The sequence below is a fragment of the Limulus polyphemus genome, unplaced genomic scaffold (assembly GCF_000517525.1).
Source record: "Limulus polyphemus unplaced genomic scaffold, Limulus_polyphemus-2.1.2 Scaffold321, whole genome shotgun sequence".
Lineage (NCBI taxonomy): Eukaryota > Metazoa > Arthropoda > Merostomata > Xiphosura > Limulidae > Limulus > Limulus polyphemus.
Window position 1 is genome coordinate 105,230 of NW_013665931.1, and position 20,345 is coordinate 125,574.

At 31.9% G+C, this 20,345-nt stretch overlaps 1 protein-coding gene across 10 annotated transcripts in view; it reads right to left on the reverse strand.

Moving 5' to 3' along the window:
• Positions 1-20,345, reverse strand: part of LOC106457358 (NGFI-A-binding protein 1-like) — a 165,520-nt gene that overhangs the window by 99,760 nt on the left and 45,415 nt on the right. For 6 of the 10 annotated variants that reach the window (XM_022383250.1, XM_022383254.1, XM_022383253.1 and 3 more), the window contains one exon: positions 4,047-4,245. The exons of 3 other annotated variants lie outside the window; for them this stretch is intronic. In XM_022383250.1, the coding sequence (XP_022238958.1) occupies positions 4,047-4,245 (199 nt within the window). Of the gene's footprint in view, positions 1-4,046; positions 4,246-20,011; positions 20,142-20,345 lie in introns of those variants that run through there. One more of the 10 variants, XM_022383252.1, reaches the window with a different exon arrangement.

Genomic DNA, 20,345 nt, shown 5'->3' on the forward strand with positions numbered 1-20,345 from the left:
TTAGGACCGAGTAGAGATATTAACACTCAGATATTTAGGACCGAGTAGAGATATTAACACTCAGATATTTAGGACCGAGTAGAGATATTAACACTCAGGTTTTCAAGAAGATTGCAAAAGTATTGTTTCGGTTTACATTTAACTAACAGTCAGACATAAGAAATTAATTCTGGGTGATTGCAAACTTAATAGTCAATATCTTGTATGTCCTCCTCTAGCCTTACCTATAAACCACGACTTTGGTCAAGCAGGATGTTACATTTTTTTGCAACTATAATCAAGTTTTTTCTTCCATTTTTGCTGTAGAATTAGTAAGAATTGCCACAGATTAGTCAATTTCTCTTTTGCAACATTACTCTTCAACTTGTTTTAAAACTTTTCAACTGAATTAGCATCAGAAATTTGTGTTTACCATTTCACAAATTTTAGTATCACCAGTTCCTTTTCTCTCTCTTTCCCAAATACATCTCATTTAAGAAGGTTGAATTTTAGGATCATTATACTGATGAAATTCAAAGCCAGGACAAATCAAACACCATCGACTGAAAAACTGTGTGACAAACCATTGCTTCTTTGTCATAACATCATCAATTGTGAAAATATTTCTCACTATTAACTTGACAATAACAGTTCATATTTACAGCCTTAACACTGATTTGTTTTCAAGCTTAGTTGAAGTGGTGTAACATACATATGAAAACGACTTGTCTTTTGGTAACGCCCCGTTCATCTTATCTCGCTTAGCAACAAAACTATGACTTAGTATTGTTGTCTTAAGCATGTATATAATACTTCTAATGTTCACGTGGGCTGGCTTGAATTTCTCTTTTTTAGATCGTTTTAGTTGATGCATATACTTAGCTTGATGTAGACATTTAGAAGTTATTGGCGAGTTTTAAAAACATCTAAGTTAGATGGTTAGTGACCATAATTCGTATGTTTTTATTAGGTTTTCGGGAAGTTTTTCAGTCTTCTTATAACTTTTTGTATAAAACATCTTTCTTTCTTTCTGCCAAACGTATTGCCATTAGTCTAACTAATATTAACACCTAAAATTAATTTTGAGGTTTAAACTTTGTGACAATTTTTTTCTTATCATAAGCCTTAGGCCTAATGGTTTTTGATGATTCATCTTCTTTCAGCGTTAAACGTAATCTTAGGTTATATAACTAGAAAAACACGTTCTGGTACCTGTGAAATATCGATGTATTTGTGAAATATTTCACTTACTACAGAACCGGTTGAGTAAGACAACTTCATGAAATAGATAATCAAATTTATGAAACGAATTTAAATGTAACAAATACATATAAAAGCCAGCTGTCAAGTTGTGTGAGCCCGTAAAGCTTATGTTACGAGTCATTTTTAATATAAGTTGCACCTAAATATCCTATTGATATTTTGAGAGTGTACCTGAAAATTGTTTTTATTTTTTCAATGTGGGTAGTTTTTCTTTTATGATAAAGGGAAAAGGTTGGTGAACAAAGCAAGCTGAAGGAAGCACCCCCCCCCCACCCACACACACACATTTATTTTAAACGAAACACCAACCATTCATTTTTTGACGGGTGGGGCAAAGCAAGAAACATATGAAGGGCAGAAATTCTGCTCTGAAACAATCACAGTAATATCTTTATGAATAACTATCCTCCATGTGAACAAGGCTGTGTAAATTCAATAGTTAGTACTTTTGAAATATATGTTCAAAAACACTTAGCAATTGCAAAGGAAACAAAGTCTCATGGCTGGGCACATGGAACACCAGTAGGCAACACTTTAAGATAATTGGATGTTGTTTGAATGAGGAAAAACTTCCGATCAAGGAGTCTTTATATATCAAAATACTTCGACTAAGCTTGAACATCTCTATCTCTCTTGCAGCACAAAAACATCCTACCCTGTGTTAGACTCAACACCATGTTTTGCTGTTTTATTTACATATACTTGCTTACATTTTTCATGGTTACTCTCACCACAAACATTGTTCTAGCTTCCAAAAAAGCTCAACCTTTGTTTCATTACTTCAAAGCACTCTGACCCATTTCTTTCAAATTGTGTTGTCATTTGCAAAGTATAAATGCTTGACCTTTTTTTCACACTTGAAATGTATTTCTTGGGTCTAATTTTTCCATAGAGTTCACCTTCTTACTACCACTTTCAAAACATTTCTACTGCTAATTATAACTCCATTTATATCACCTATTTCTGTTTTAGGTTGATTTCATGAAGAAATTCCTTGGTTCTATCTTCTTTCTTGGACACTTTACTCAAATGTTCCTTTATATATTTTAGATTAAACTTTCATTTGCAGTGAAATACACTAACATTATTTAAACTACATCCTTAAGTTTTGAACAATATCCCATTAAGATTTTGTTTAATTTGTGCTTATTTTTGTCAATGCTAATTCTAAATTGTTGTTGTTTTTCTCACTTTTAAACCATATTGAAATGTGCAGTATCTTTGGATGGCATTGAGATTTTATTGTTCATTTACTGTAAAATCAACGGAAACAAGACTGTTGGTGATTCAAAACAAACAGGTGTCTAAAAAAACATCACTATGAAAATATGTATCCACGAATCAATCCAACTCAATTTACATTTAATTGTGCCCAATGGTCGATCTATAATTATAACTATTCATGAAGTGAACAACTATATAATTATAATTGCAAAACAACCTGTGGATATAATGGAGAAAGATACAAGTGAATAATAAGTAATACAAAGGTTAGTAAGTCTGATCAATCTTTGTTAGAATTTCACAACTGTCATTTATCTTTTCAGAACTATGTGTAACTATTAGTTTACCCATCCACTATGATGGCAAGAGGAGGAATGCTAGAAATTAGAAATTTTTCTGTCCTTTATGGTCCATATAATATCAAAAACTTTATACGTGTAACCAACTTTGCTAATCACTCCATCATAAATAAATGAATAAATCTCATACAAATTTTGACAATATAGATATTTTAAACAGAAGCCACTGTTCCTTTACAATTAGACATTTTTTCCCCAAAGTTTTTTTTACAGAGGTCAATTATTATATTGACTGCTATTCTAAATTAAAGTATATACAACTTAGTATTTGATAATTATTATGTAGATATATTTTACTGGCTAACTTTTTGGATAGTTGGTTTAGAACCTACAGTGCTCAAAAGTGTAATTTCTGAAATTAGGAAAAGAGATTAGTTTATGAACATGCTCAAAAATGTGTGCTTGAACTACTTGAAATAATTGCAAATTCTGAGTTTTTCATCTGACTTGAAAATATCTTTGGCTAGAGTATGTCATAAGCATCACCAAAAGTGGTGAAATAATTATACATACAACCATAAGAAATTAATATTTTAGTCAAAGTAATGATATAAATTGAGCAAAAGAAAAGTATAATGGCAGAAGACTTTTTGATTATACTGGAAGTATAGGCTTTAAAAAGTGCCATTGTAAGGCATGTGTTAATTGAAATGTACTAAATGATTTTTTTTTTTTAGATAAATAAGCATTAATTTTTTATCACCGAGATGAAGGATGCGTAGTTATATAGTGTATAGTATGTGTGTGTGTACATACATAGCTGTGTTTACTCAATTTTTGAATTACTCCCACAATTTGTGACAAAACACGTCACGGTGAAATACTGATAATCTTTAGAAGTTCACACTTTTAATGTTATGCCAGCATAAAAATTTATACTGAACACAGTGTTCACATCATTCTATGCATATCTTAGAAAAAATGTGATATTTCCAGATGTTCAGAGATCATGTTAGAGATCAGTATTATTTTAATGCATTACTATATTTTGGCTATACTACTTTCAGCACTTGTTACATAAAATTTAAAACAGCAGGCATTAGGGCTTTATTTTTTCAACCAAATTATTGTTTAACAATAATTGGAAGATGCTTACAAATTTTACCTTTCTAAACTGGTGTAACTATGAATTAATGATACAATTATTAGTTTCAAATGAAAAACAACAATTATTGAATTAAGTGTGATACCTTAAAATTTATTCTACACTCTGATACTTACTTGTACCATTTACATTACGGGAAAGAATTCGGCTTCCCATGCATCCTGCTGGACCTAAGGCTGACAGGGGAGGCCCGGATGATCCGGAACCAGAACCTGGACCAGGCACTGATGTGGGTGTGGCATCAGAAGTGACAGGCACAGGACAGTGGTTAAGGTAGTCACGAACTTGTTCCATTGATGGACTACTACAGAGTGGCTAGATGAAATAAATCAAGTCAACATCAGGTGACAGTACCTGACTGAACCATTGCTGGACTACTACACAGTAGCTACATGAAATAACACAATTTCAGAACCAAATGATCATGCATTCCCAAATCATTGATGGAATTCAGTAGAGTAGCTACATGAAATGACACAAAAAGTCAACATCATGTGATCATGAATGACCAAATCATCAATCGACTACAAGAGACTGGCTACTTGAAGTAACACAAGAAGTCAATATCAGATGACCAAGAATGACTAAATCATTGATGGAGTACTACAGAATAGATACATGAAATAACAAAAGTCAGCAGTATATGACAACACCTGGTTGAACCATTGATAAACTACTACAGAGTGACTAAATAAAATAATACAAATTCAGAAGGTCATACATGACTGAACCATTGATAGCATGCTACAGTATGGCTATATGAAATAACAAAAGTCAGTGTTAGGTGATCATGCATGATTGATCAGTAGATGGTACAGATGGCTACTGGATTAACACAAGTTTATTCAAAACAGTAACTGGACTGGCTCATCAATAAAATGTGTGACAAGACACAACAGAATGCTTAATGAAAACTGTGCCATAACACAAGAATATAGCTTTATTTTTTCAGTAAGTAATCTTTTAACATTAATTTCATATTAATGTAAAATCAGATGATGCTGTAAACAAAAGTTGAGGTAAGATCTACCACAATGCAATTTCATTAAGAAAACTACACTGCAGAGAAATTCAACACCACAGTATCATATAAACAAATCTTAAATTACAGTGATATCTGAACTTACACCAAGATTAACCACCAGATGGTATCATGTCTTGAGGTGTGACCACAAAATCAAACATAAAAATTAAATGATTTACCAAAATTCAGTATTATATACGATACTCTACTGTAGGGGTAATACTATAGATGCAGTTCTAAGGTAAAAATTTATATCTAATTATTCTTACTATACATCACCCCCACCCCCCCACCAAGACATTAACATTTTCTTGAGATTTAGTAAATACAAAACTAATATTAATTCCCAATTTTTGTTGGTGGAAGTAGAAAAAAAGGGTCAAAAAAATTAAATTTTTTTAAATTAAAAAAAAGCACACCAAAAAAAAAAAAGATTTACAATCAAATTTTCTAGGTTTTTTTACAATTTACTGCTTACACATTATAAACATTTATAATCTGAGTGTTCTATGTCACAATGTTCTTGGGATATCTTTGGATGTAGTTAAAGGGCATGGACCACCAAAATATAATATATCATTACATTTCTACAACCTATGCAATGATTATTTACAATTTTTTAAAATTCAATATAGCTTAAATTCTAAGAGAATTCCTTTCTACACAGTGTGCTGCAAGAAGAGACCCAAAGAGACAGACTTCTGTCAAAACACAGATATTCCATCTCAACATGACATACACATATTCCATCACCTAAGGTACAACTCTTACTCTTTTTTTTTTTGGCTATAATTTGAACAAGAATCCAGCAACTGGTTATACAAGATATGCATGACATCATTAAACACAATATGAATAATGAAAATATAAACAACTCTGCTCGACAGAAACCATGGAAGACTTGAAGATATGTACATATTTTTTGTGCTTACAATTAAGTTAAATGATATGTTTTACTGAATAATCTTCTGTATTTTAATAAATCCTACACCTAATAGTGCAATGGTTATTTGTACTTAAATGCTCACCAACCACAACTCTGTCTATCATATTCATGTCGGATGCTAATATTACATCTAATATAGCTTCCCCTCTTGTAGGTTCCATCACCATTTGGTGTATAAAAGTATCCTGAACAATTTCCAAAAACCTATCCCCCTCACTATCAGATTCAAACTTTTCCCAATCAACACCCCTGAAATTAAAATCTCCCACAATAACAACATCTTTTTTCAGCTACCATTCTGATCTCATTATACAATTTATCGTAAACTTCTACATTCTGACTTGGTGGTCTATAACAAATCCCTATTACAAGACTTTCTTCTTTATATCCACCAACACTAATCCAAACTGAATCAACCTCAGTGCTATTTTCTTTAATATGCTCTAACTCAACAGGATGCAATTCATTCCTCACATATAAAGTTGCTCCTTCCTTTCTTTTCAATAGTCTATCTCTAGTAAATAATCTGTAGCCTGGTATTTAAAAAAACTTTCTCTCATTAAAATTGTTCAAATCCAACCAAGTCAGTGTGGAGAGAAACTCTTGCAATTACACCAACACTAAATTACAAGTTTAAGAAATATTTCTTCTTGAAATTTTCTTTATTACATCATGTGAATAAACAATAAATCAGTTACATGAATTGTACTTGTGAAAATGGTATGCTAAAATTGAGATAGTGCATCAAAACTACATCATGGCAGAAGTGTCCCCTATTGATACCAAGAAAGTCACTTTTATTGTAACTGCTGGCATAAAAAATTTTTACAACAATAAAATAATGGTAATTAAAAAAAGTCTTTACAAATGAGACAAGCTGCCAGTCATAAAGTTTACCAGAGTACATTAGAAAATATCAAATTAAAGTTCAAAGCTATAAGGTTTAAAATCAACTTTAATAACTTAGCATTAAAACTCTTAACTAGGTCTAATAGACATACCAAGGCTGGTAATCATATCCTTCCTGCATGCTTTACTATCAGCCACTAGCACATAAATCTTGTTCACAAAATAATATGTAATATTATGTGTTTCATGTACTCTACTGATTAAAGTTCTAGGTCAATCATCATCTGTTATATGGTACTGCTTTTATATGACTTCTGTCCAGTATTCATCCAATCTTTCATACAGTTAAATTCCCACACTCACCCAAAATGCACATAATCTACTAATGTGTAAAGGAGAACAGGAAAAGTAAAGTAGAGGAAGCATATCTTTTAAGATTATTTCAATGCTAAAATACTAATTCACAAAAATAGTACCTATGAATCCATAAACTGAAATGGAAGCAAGAGGAAGAACAGAAGAGAGCCTAGCAGTTCTAAATTGGATGAAAAAATTTTACAAGATTCAGAGAGACAATGTGGATCTCCATAGCTTTTTGTATGATGGCCAGATAATTTGGCAGAAAGACTTGTCACTGTAATTCCATAAACCAGAAAACACACAGGGTGGGATGAATATCAGGTGTGAAAGGGTGCCTTCAGGCTTTATTCATACATACTCACAATACCACACGAAGAAGACAAACAGAGAAGACAGCAACCACTTTCCATGATGAAAGATTCCAACAGGTCAAGCAGATTTTAATTACAGACTCCAAATAACTTCAAAGCTAAAATATCCCCTCGAACAAACCCGTGCAGAGATGGAGCATACACTTGGAAGACATCTCGTCATCTACACCAGTAGAACATTAGCAACAGAAAAAAGTGGTGGAGAGTCTGGAGGAGTGTTCATACTGGAGACAGTGCAATGGGTACAATAAACCCTATTTTAAAAAGCAGACCAAACCCAATTTATTCAATCTAAGAAATGGCAGGGATGGGCAGTAATCCCCTTCTGCTTTACCCATGAAGTCCATGGATTAGTATTGTCCAGAATAGGAATATTTATGAAGCAAAGATATCGTGAAGAATAACCTATGAGTGATCTTGTGGAACACCCCATCTCTAGTTTATGTGATTGTAATGAATAGTGTGCATTTTGTGGCCATGGAAATTATGAAAATGAAGTCAACATGACCTTAAGGTGCGGGTTTCAATACAATTCTAAGTGATTGAAGTATACCTGGATAGGCACCACTTGCCACTGAATGAGATTCTGGTCAAAACATGGGACAGGTCCCTTAAAAATAATATATATATATATATAACAAAAGAAAGAAAACTTATCCAGTTACAGTCTCACCAAAGAGGGAACGATGACGATAGGTGGAAGACAGTATTCAGACGAGGAAGAAACAGCTACTGAAAGCAGTTAATAGGAGATGAACATATGAGGTGTAATCCCAGTGCTCATTACAGATTACCTTTCCAGTCCTGACACACTTTCTCCTAATGAGTGGCCTTTCAATCCTCAAATTTTTGGTGGCTCCACCCCCAGTGGGGTACTCCTCCATGGGAAGTGTTTGACTGTGAGCAGAAATTGTCCACACGACTGTGATCAAAGACTACATATTAAAAACAGGGAAGAACCAATAAATAATTGAGGCAGAACAAATTGATTCAGAACTCCAATCAGCATCAAGCATACATAATGAATAACAAAAAAGACAACAGCAGAAATTAGGATAAAGGTCCAAAACTTTTACAATAACCTCATTATCCAAAAGTAAAGATTTTCTTGATGTAAGAAGTACCTTCAATGGATGACGGGGTTGAGATGCAGGTAAAAGGTAAGGTGCCTGAATGAAGTAAAGACACCAGGAATTGATTATGGGAAGAAGGAGACAAGGTATAAAAGGCCAATCGAATCACAAGCCAAACCCAATGGGTAAGAGAAGGAGGGAAAAAAATCACAAACAGGGAAGCATTGCAAGGGAATGAAACTGTGGGAAATGGAGTCAACGAAAAGATGCATTGAAAGCAAAGAAGCAACCCACAGCATGTATGGGACAGAGAAGGTTATCCAGATCTGACCAAGAATAAAGGTGGAAGATGGGAAGAAATGAAAATGACTAAAAGAATATTCCACATGAACCCCCAAAGTGTAGGTTAGCAAAATCGATCCAGAACAAAAAAAAACACATCAAGCTGAAACAGCTGAGAAAACCAGATCTGTGCTGGCCAGGAATGACCAATTAGAAAGACTTTACCCAGAGTGGCATGGATGATCAAAATCACCTTGGAAAGAAGACTGATGGAATAAGAAAAATTAAAATTATAAACTGGATCTAATCCTGTCTGGACATTTTGACAGCCAGGAAGAGTGGATAGTGAACCAGAGACCATAAAAAAACAAGGTAATTTGGAATCGAGAAAGGAGTCAAACACTTCCCGTGAAGGAGTACACAACAGGAGGCAGAGCCACCAAAAATTTGAGGATCGAGAGGCAATCCTTGAGAGAAAGTGTGTTTGGACTGGAAAGGTGATCTGTAACAAGGATGAAAGCACCTGGAACAGAACACGCCAGGAGACATATCTCAAGTGTGTGGGTTCAAAAAGGAAGATCAATTGTCTACCACAAAGGGAACAAGAATGAATGCCTCCTTGGCGAGTGATATAAGCCACCACCATCAAATAGTTGGAATAAAACATTAGTCAAATCCAGACAAGAGGATAAAAGTGAACTAAACAACGTTAGACTGCCAGAAGTGCCAGGGTGTTAACATGGTATGACCATTCATCCGTAGACCATTGTCCTGAAGCCTTTCTGCTGATCGACCCACACCCCCAACTCTGGAGATAAGCTTCAGGGAAGAGAAACAAATATGGATGAGGGGGAGGAACCAGTAAACCCGATGATGTGAGGGATATGTTCAACCCCTATGCATATACTCATAGAGGGAAGAAAGAAGGTTAAAAGAAGAATCCAAAGGAACCCTAGCAAGAAACCATGTGTCGTGCAGCATCTCCTGAAAAGACTGCAAGTTTGCCAGACCCAAAGGGAGAAGTGCTTTGATAGAAGCCATATCACTCAATCCACTACAACCTCACTAGCAGTAAGATAGTGAACCGTAATGGCATGGATAACAGAAAGCTCCATCGAATGCATTCGAGAAGGAGAATGGACAGTTCCAATGGAGATGGGTGTTTCATAAGATACTCCCCAAATAACTGAGATTGTTAGGTAGACAATGGGAAAAAACTTATCCAGCTGGAAAATCAAACTACTTAAGCTGCTTGTGTAAGAAGCAGATGAATATATTATGTCCACCCCCCCATTCAGAAGGAGCTAACTGAAGACAGATGCCCAAGTAGTGGTGTTATTAAAATCTCTCAAAACGTGGAAGTTAGGTAAAATGCAGACCACCTGACAAAAGATATAAAAACTGAAACAAGTCCGAAGGGCAAGGCATGAAAAAGGTAATGAATCACATGGTGATAAAACCTAGGATTGTTTCCTGAGAAATTAAAAATAAGAACGTGTACCATGGGCATTCTCAGTCCTGCAGAAATTGCCCACCAGACTGTGATCAAAGACTACATATTAAAAACAGGGAAGAACCAAGAAGTGATTGAGGTGGGACCAATTGATCCAGAACTCCGATCAGCATCGAGCATACATGACGAATCACAGAAAAAAAGACAAAAATGGAAATGAGGGTAAAGGTCCAAACCTTCTACAATAACCACATTATCCAAAAGTAAAGACTTTTGATGTAAGAAGATTGGTTTTAAACCAATCTGCTGGTGGAAGAAAGAAAATACCAATTAGCAAATGAAAAAAAGAATGGCTGGAAAACTTGCATAATTCTAGACCCTCTTCTAAACCTGTTAAAACTCATGAGTGCAAAAAAACAGTCCTCTAGAAATAAAAACTAAAAAACAAAAATCCTCAGTCAGCCTCTTACCAGTTTCAAAAAATGAAACCACAGGAATCAATTGAAAAAGTATTTGTCTTCCAAAATGACCTGCTTCATAAGAGAGAGGAAGACACATGGAAAAGAATCTGAATATTATCCCACATCTCTATAATGGGGAGAACCTTGTCAAAAGGAAGTATCATGTCTAGGAGTAGGACCTGAATTGTGGATGATAAAACAATTGAAAACTTGAAATTGCTCGAGTAATGAAATAGGGTTAACTTTGGAAAAGGCTGATAGAAAGAAATGGCTCTGGGTTCCATTGAACAGGAACAAATTGAAAGACATGGCCAGTAAAACAATTAAAAAAGCATCAAGAAGTTTGCCTCAGCATGGTATTTCATGCTCAAGAATTCCATATGTAGCAAGACCGATAGAAGAAAAGTACAACTTGAGACAATATCAGTGTACAGTATTTTAAAAGTAAAAACATGTTCTCTTGCAAAGGGTTTATCTGTCTACATAAAATAACAGCTAGAAATTGAACTTAAGAAAGAAAACTTGAAATGACAAAAATTAAGAGAATTTTGATAAACAAATACTTAAGAATTTTGTCAAAACTCCTTATTCCTGAACTAAGACAGTTAAACAATGATGAGAAAATTGGAACTCAGCATCATCAGTTGGTTGAAGAAAACCCAAAGGAAAAAAGCTGGCATGATGGAAATGAAAATAATTGCTGGAATTTTCCAATTGAAAAAAAATCCTGAAGATATAAGCAGATGGAGCTAGGAAAATAAATGGAGTTGTAAGTTAAAGAACCCTGACCCAAAAAATTAACAAACTTTAGCCTTAATCTCTAGCAAACAAAATATATTAAAACATAAGTTGAGTCTAGGAGGGGCAATCCACCTGTCTGCCCACACCATTGTTGTGATGTTTAAATTTAAAGCAACAACTGTACTTATTTAAGAAATAAGACCAAAAACAACTTTAAAATCCCAACAAACTCATATATCTTCAGAAACATTGGCAATGGACAATGAAATCTATCATCCACCAATTACTTTGAATTAAATAGCTGGAATTATGAGAAGACAGCTCTGCTTGAAGAGTTAATACCCTAGCCTCTTAAACAGAAGGAAGAGAATCTCAGTGAAAGAAATGTCTGAATTCATAACAAGTAAAGTGAAATCTGAAAAACAGGTGAATAATTTAAACCTAAACAATAAATAAGAAACAAACATTCAGGAACTTAACCAGGTCTTTAAAAAAATAACCTCACAGTACCAAAATAAAGTGAAACTCAAAAGCTATGTAACCACATAATACTGGATAAGTTCAAGGTAGAATGAACGAGAAATTTTATCAACAGAGAGAAAATAAGAAATGAGAAAAAAAACACCTAACATTATCATGTGAACAAGATCTATCAAAAAATAAGTAAAGCAGTTTAGAGTAAAAAGTAAGGTTTCATATTTGAGATCATAGTATTTTTGGTTTGAAGATGCAATACAGAGCAAGAAATCAGCATAATAATGTCTTATTCAAATAAAAAAATCCAAGATGAAACTTTTAAGGTTTTAAGAATATGTACAAACTTTTCATAAATATCCTAGATTCTTTACTAATTTATTCAATCAATACAGAATTCCCTAATTCTCCTACAAAAACTACAAGAATCTGTTGAACAAAAGACATGATCAAATGAAAGTTTTTATTCTTCTTAAGTGTATATCTATCAAAACAAATTTCAAAAGTGAACATTTTTAAACAATGTCCAAAATTTATAGAAGTATCTCTCTATCATTGCTATCCATTGAAGAAAAGATTGTTCAGACCATTCTCAAGATATTATCTGAAAGGAATCAGGAAATGAACATCTCCCATGTGATAAAACAGTCTTTCATCAAATAAATATTTCAAGTGAGTTTACAAGGCTTCTTTCAATCTAAAGTTTAAATGTAGTACTCAAATTGTACAAAGGCATTTAGAAGTACTATACAATTAATATATTTTATTATATCTCACAGCGATTTCAATTTCCCTGAGAAACAGGTATACATTTATTACAGAAGTGCTCACTTGTGTTACCAAACCTCTCTGAATACATCTGAAATCAGTGCTTTATGTTTAATTGTTCAAGTTAAGAAATGAGAATGTGCAATCATTCACACCAGATGTCACTGAAGGGTTTCTTATAATTTATATACTGACATATATAATCTGTTTGATAGTACAAGTGATAATTGCAAGCTTTCTTCATTGCAGAAAGATTAATTTGAAAAACAATTATCTCACTCAATTTAATCTTTAGATTACATAATATTATGTGACAATAACAACAACAAAAAAACTGTAATTTTGATTCAGATATTTTACCAATTTTGAAGATTCTGCATTTGATTTTTCAATTGGAAACAACTTGAAAGTAGTATTTCTTTGGACATCCTTACACCAAAGGATATTCAACTATCTTCAACATTAAACTGACTTGAAAAATTACATTTCCAATGCTTAAAGTTCTAACACATTTAACAAGAATTATACTGTCTAATTATCAAATGTTTTAACTAATGTTTAAGAAAACATGAAGAAATGTCTCCATAACAAATTAAAAGACATATTTAGGACAATGTAGATTACAGAATATGTTATTAATGCATATAAGGTATTTCATACTTACATTTAGTGTGCATGTATTGATATTAAACCAAAAATGTTAAATTCTACTCATCAATATTAACAACTCAGTTTTATCCACGAGGAAGCAAATATATGTTTTAATTCATTAGACCAACATTTTTTTACATGCTACTTGTTCATAGAAAGAAAAAAGTATCAAATGCTATATTTTATCATTGTTAGAAGAAATTTTGCAAAAAAATAAAACTTTCAAAAACAGTATTCATGCACTAAATCCTTATATTAAACATAAAATCTATGTACATGATATGCAAAAAATGAAACTTGTTAAAATGGACATTTCTATAAACCAGCTTTTGTATTTATTGATTTATTCTAGAAATTTAAAAAGAAAAGTAGCAAAAATATACATGAAATTTTCATGTACATAGAGCACTGTACTGAATATTGTCGTACCAATGAAACTGTTTCACAAAACTGAATAATGAAAACATACTATGTCTCTTACAAGTTGTTACATAAAATAATGACTTACAGTTTTATGGTTCAATAATGGAATTTACTGAAAAAAGAAAATCAAAACCACTTATGATGAAGCTTGAAAAACTGCTGCTAACAAGTATAGTTTGATCAGAAAATATCAATTATGCATAAATCAAAATATTCTTTTCAAACTCTTCACATGAGCCTATTAAATGTAATGTAATAATGTTAAATTATTCAGACTCTAAAGTTACAAATTTAATTCAGTCTCCCAAAATAAATAGTTCAAACATGTAGTGAAACTATAATGTAAAAATAAAATTAGTATATTATACATCAAAAGAATAGCTAACGTTTACTAAAAAAACCATAGACATGATAATTGTACATAAAAACATATTAGCTCTCACTTTTCAGTTATTAATTATTTATTAAAATTTAAAGCTATAATATCAATCATGTTATTGTAAGGTAAGCTTCAAAAATTGTACAAAGATAATCTATATTCTTTTATTATTATTTCTGAATCTTGGACTACAGTATTAACATTATCTGTAACTATTCAATAAATATGCTTCTCATAGTTTTAGTAGTTCATACCACATAAATTTACACCAACAAAAGCCAATCTGACAATTAAGAATAAGCAAAATTACCAATCAAAGCATCAGAAACAAACTAAATGTGGCACTTCATGTAAGTATAAATGAATTCAAACTAACAGATCTCAGGAGATTCTCTGACAATCCATTCCACAAGTACATAACTCTAATAGGGACATATTCTGATTAATAACCAATCTGGACTTGGTCTTCCAGAGCTTATGTTTATTTCCCCTAACATTTAGGATTTCATTTCCAAATTTACTTTTACATCACCCCAACAGCAGATGCTTAAAGAACCCTTAATTACATTTTTCAAAACAGAATGGTATCCAATTATCACAACCCTCTGTTTTCCACCATAAAGCCAATTTTAATCTACATTTTGAGTTGTTTTTTTTTTTCAATTTTATAAAAATCTAACTTACTAAATAACCCACTGTGAGAAATCTTATCAAACCTACACTTTTATTCTTAAATTCTAAATTCATACAACTAAAATTCAGACATTACTCTATCATCACAACAATAACAATGCTTTTTTTGTACAACTATTTCCTTTTCAATTTTTGTTATGAAAAGTGTATCATTATGCTTTTTCAAATATGAATTATTATTTTTTTCATATAGCAGTCCAGTTACTAAGGCTCTTCCAAGCCCTTATGAGAGAAATATACAGTATCAATCCTTTTCCACATTAGTCATCACAAATATATTACTTTTAAAGAAGTTATCCAAATGACTCACATAAATGATGATCAATAAAGGATTGAAAACAGAGTTCTGAGAGACATCCCACAATTCATACCTTTGTATCAGGAAAATTCCTTCCTTTGCACTCTACAAGTCAATTTTCTTTACATTTCTTAGCTTTTATATACATTCCATTAAGATACAGCTTACTAATTAGTCTTAATAAAGAATTTTTGAAAATCAGGATTTGCAACATCAACAGAATGTTTGTACCCAAAAAAGCAGATGCTCTATTTGAAAAAAGAAAAGAAAAAATTAACCCTCACACTGAGCAATTCAATATTTTTACTTGTTACAACAAGAAAAGACCAAAAAAATTGGGTAAATTTTCTATGTAAAATATAGAATAGCCCAGTAATAATTAGTGGAATTAACTACAGTATTGGTGGTATTTCTATTTCAAATATTTTTGCATAACTCATTATTATTAGGAGTCCTGTAGCTAACAACGTCATGGACCCACAGGTAACTTGGTGCAAAAATGGTTTAAAAACCATGAACTCCATTAGCAATTATAGGGTTAAGGTGGTTATACAAGTAATTTCGTTTATAAAACCGTATTTCTATTTTAAATATTTTTGCATAACTCATTATTATTAGGAGTCCTGTAGCTAACAATGTCATGGACCCACAGGTAACTTGGTACAAAAATGGTTTGAAAATCATGAACTCCATTAGCAATTATAGGGTTAAGATGGTTATACAAATAATTTCTTTTATAAAACCATGCCACATTACAAAGTCTAGGAATGCTTCACTACATGTTTTGCATAATTATGAAATTTCAGTTATTGTTGCTAGACTTTAAAACATACATATATAAAAACAGAATCTCTCTAAAACTTTTTAAAAGAACTTGTATTTTACGTACTAAAATATTTTAAAACCTTTCCTCACATTATAGAAATAATCTTAAGATCTAATTATGTTATTCTAACACAACAATGCTAATTCTAATTAAAAATATCATCCAAGTAATTTAGACTATTTATAATAAAACAAGTGAATGTATTAAACTTTGTGAACACACTGTTAGAATATAAAAAGAAAACCACATCCTGTAATATATATAATCTAGTTTGGTGACCTACATATTATCTACAAAACTTTTATGCCCTGCTTTTTCAATCGAAATGACTGCTTCCAATAAATATTTATTAAACCCCATACAGTGAATTGTACTTAAAACTACTGAGCACACACACACTTGACTCCAAAGTCTTAGAAGCAAAAAAATAGCTCAACTGTCTTAGCAGTTAAATATTTGTTACAGTTTATGAAGAAAAATGAAAGATCAAGTCAAAATACATAACACATATCTCATTTCATTGAAAACTGAAAAAACAACAACAACATAAAACTATATTAGTTATTCATATGTTCCATGAAACTACCAGATAAATCTTCTAATAACCAGAAGTTTCCATAGTGTCAAGAGGCTTTCGAAAAATAGCATTTAAAGCCCCTACTAGCTTTTCATCCAGTTTCTTCAGGTTTTAGAATAAATCATAATTCTAGAAGTTCCTTGGGATTTCTAAAATAATTTAATTCTTTAACATGCACAGAATTTAGGGAAGGATATTTTTGGATAATAATGAAAAACTTTATTTCAGCCAACATTTCACCATTGCAGCTTCATTTCTTTGTAAACAAAAGGTCTAAATCCCTCTACTATGAACTATAAATTATAAAAAGCAGAAAAATACTTCCCATTTTTAAATAACTTTGTCAGCTTGGAAATTTCTTTCTCCCTCATGAGTAAACAACTGTTTAGCATTTTGGCCATATTATTACTTTTTAATATTTCATAATATGATTTCCTTTAGTCTCTAAAAGGATTAATATTATCCCCGACTTTCTTGAGTATACTATATGCATTAAAACCACACAAATAAAATTTGAGATTTTAATCCAAGAGATTTTCATGACACCTCTTATCCTTAATAATTAATTAATTAATTTGACTTACTGTGATTAATTTCAATAAACGAAAGCATCCCCCTATTTTACAAGACAATTTTCATTTATTAGCTGCTTAATTCTATTATTTACAAAAATAAAATAAAAAAACCAGAATTATTTGGAACACAAAAACTTGGTATCAGTGCATTTGTATTCTGTTAATTTGATCAAACGAACAAAAAAGAACCCAACTTGTTTAGCATTCTTTCCATTTATACTAGAAATCCAATTTTTCTTCAACCGGGTGTAATAAAAACACCAAAGTCAATAATTTTACTAACACTAGTCTATTCATGAGCTCTTACACCATTTTATTTCTAACCATATCCTCCCTCTCAGTAATAAGATAAAAGGAACTAAAATAGTATCTTCCCTAGTAAGGTCTGAGTGAGAAACCAATCACCCACCCACATAACTTCAGAAACTTTTCACCTTCATTTGAAATAACAGACTAACTTGCTTAATTTCCATAATAATAAGCCTGTCTCTATTGTCAGTATAACTAATTTTCATATTCCTGTAATTCAATATAATATTTAGAATTTAGAGAAACAAGGATGTAGCTTTCATATTTCAATAATATTCTTAGTGTTAATTATAAAATTGGGCAAACATTTTGTGAAACATCATATTTGAAACATTGAAGTGTCATCCAAAAAAAGGGGGGGGGGCACTACTGATTAATTCCAAGGTGGTAAGACAAAAAATTTAACTCTCTTTGCATTTATGTCAAATGTTTTCTTTTAAAGAAAAATGGAGTTCAATATATAAATATATCTACTCTGAGTAAACATTATGCTAAATTTTTAAACTAATTAACTGTGCTTTCCTAATTTCAATCACTTGATGAATGATCTCAGTGAATGATGAATCATATGTCATGAGATTTTTGAACCTTCAATATTTGGTGTCCAGACTGCCAAACACATGCTTTCCTAGTTAATCATACAAAAACAACTAAATCTAGGGAAATCACGGAGAAGAATGTATACATTCAAAGTTATGTATTACACTTAAATTCAATTTTACATCACAAATATTAATTTCAAATAATATAATTACAATACAAGACCTTTGCATAAACAAAGCAGATAGTTTTCATGAACATTGCACTACTAGTGGCAAAAAAACAACAACATTAGAAGTAGTAATCAAGGAAGCAAGACATGAAATGCATAGTTAGGGTAATGGTTGCTCTGTAGGAGGGTGAGAAGTGTTGAGTTTACAAGTATGCACAGTAGGAAAAAAAAAAAAGACTACAGGTACAGATTCACTTAGCATTCAAGCACCAGTTTCTTAACAGACATGAACCTTTGGCTATTTGCAGTGAAGAATGGAAAGGTTATCTTACAGGGATAGGTTAGAATCCATTAATTTAGTTTCTCTTGAGAAAAGGTTACCCAAAAGGTGATCTTACTGAAGTTTACAAAACAATCTTAGGGATTGTGAAGAAAAAAAGCCTCTGATTTCTTTTGCACTTTATTTTGTTGAAGGATGAGAGGACACAACTAAAATTTGGAAAAGACAGGCTGGATTCCAGTTAACACAAGTCTTATTTTTCTAACAGGGTGGTTGACTTATGAAATAAGTTACTGTCAGCAGCAGTAGAGATTAATACTTTACAGGAGTTTAAGATGAAAAATGATGACTTCCAGAAAAATAAACAGTGGGTTTAAATTTCTACTTTTCTAAAAGCTAGTTGTGCCTTGAAGAAGTAAACGGCCCCCTTGTTATCCACATATTATATTATGTGCTGAATAAAAACATGAAACAAGTGTCCCAATTTCCCAAAGTAAGTAGGAGACACCATCATTTTTTAATTCTTTGTTGAAAGAATAAATAAAAGAGTATACAGTAAAGTAACAAAAGTGGTAAAAGCACAAGAACCAAAAATATCTATATCTATATATCATATTATCAGAAGTCAATGTTAAAGGAAGACTGTTAAGACAACAACACAAAATCCATTATAGAGATTCTGAAAATTTTAAAACTGACACTTTGAGATTTGTACCCACAAGTCTTCTTGCTGAGCAAATGCTTTAACTAAGCTTGCTTTGTCTCAAATGGGTGGGTCTAAAAATGATTTATAAACAAAAAAAAGGCTTTGTGCATAAAACAAAAGGTGACAATGAATGGACATTTTTAGATATAGGAGAGACTGCATACCTTCTAGTGGGTCTAGTTTGGGAGCATTATTGTATAATATTTATGTGACGATTTAGATAGCTTCTAGAACAGTTATATTTGTAAATCGGCTAAAGTTAGTAACATTTCTGAGACTAGCAGTTGATACTTTTGAAATTGTCTTATTTATTCAGACTGACTTGAACAACCTTGATGATTTGCCCAGATGTGGTAAATGAGTTTTAATGTTGCAAAGTGTTAAGTAATGCATCTAAAGTAAACAAATGTAGAAATTATTAGTATAAGTATAACGACATTACTAACAACACACTAAGAGTAGTAACTAGCTTAAATTATATTACTGTAAATAATACTACCAGTAGCACTGGAAGTGGTGCTCACCTGCTGCACTAAAAAAAATTAATTTGAACTTGCAAGCATCTGCTCTTCTAACATGCCAGATATTACTAATACTAATTATAATGTCAGGCCCTAGTACTAGTAGTACTAAAAACTGAAGAGTCAAGTCCCTATTTTAGTATTTATCTAGTTATTAAAAATAAGATACAAAATTGTGCTTGTATTACAGCTTACAAATCACCTGCTTATACACCTACACTGTTTACATGATTTAAAAACATAGTTTCATGATACAAGTTTAAGCAAACAAGATGTTCTATACAATATCGAAATTTGAGGAATTTTCATGAACAATAATAAGCTATTACCATGGTAACATGTTGACAGGCCTAACCCTTTCAGAACTAAAAATGCCACTTCAACATTCCCTTACACGTGTTTACAGCACGTTCCAATCAAACGTGTCCACCCCATGAGCAATGAACTTGCCTATCAACGTGTGACGTGACGCCTAGTGGTTTTCACTAATATTAAAAACGTGACGAGATGATTTTGATAGATAGTAGACTTGCAGTAATAATAATAATAATAAACAATAGCAACTAAAGACCAAACAGAAGAAAAAAAAAAACGAAATGAACTGAAACTGCTTTTATACACAGCATGAAAATAACTAAGTAACTGACAAATAATAATAAAGAA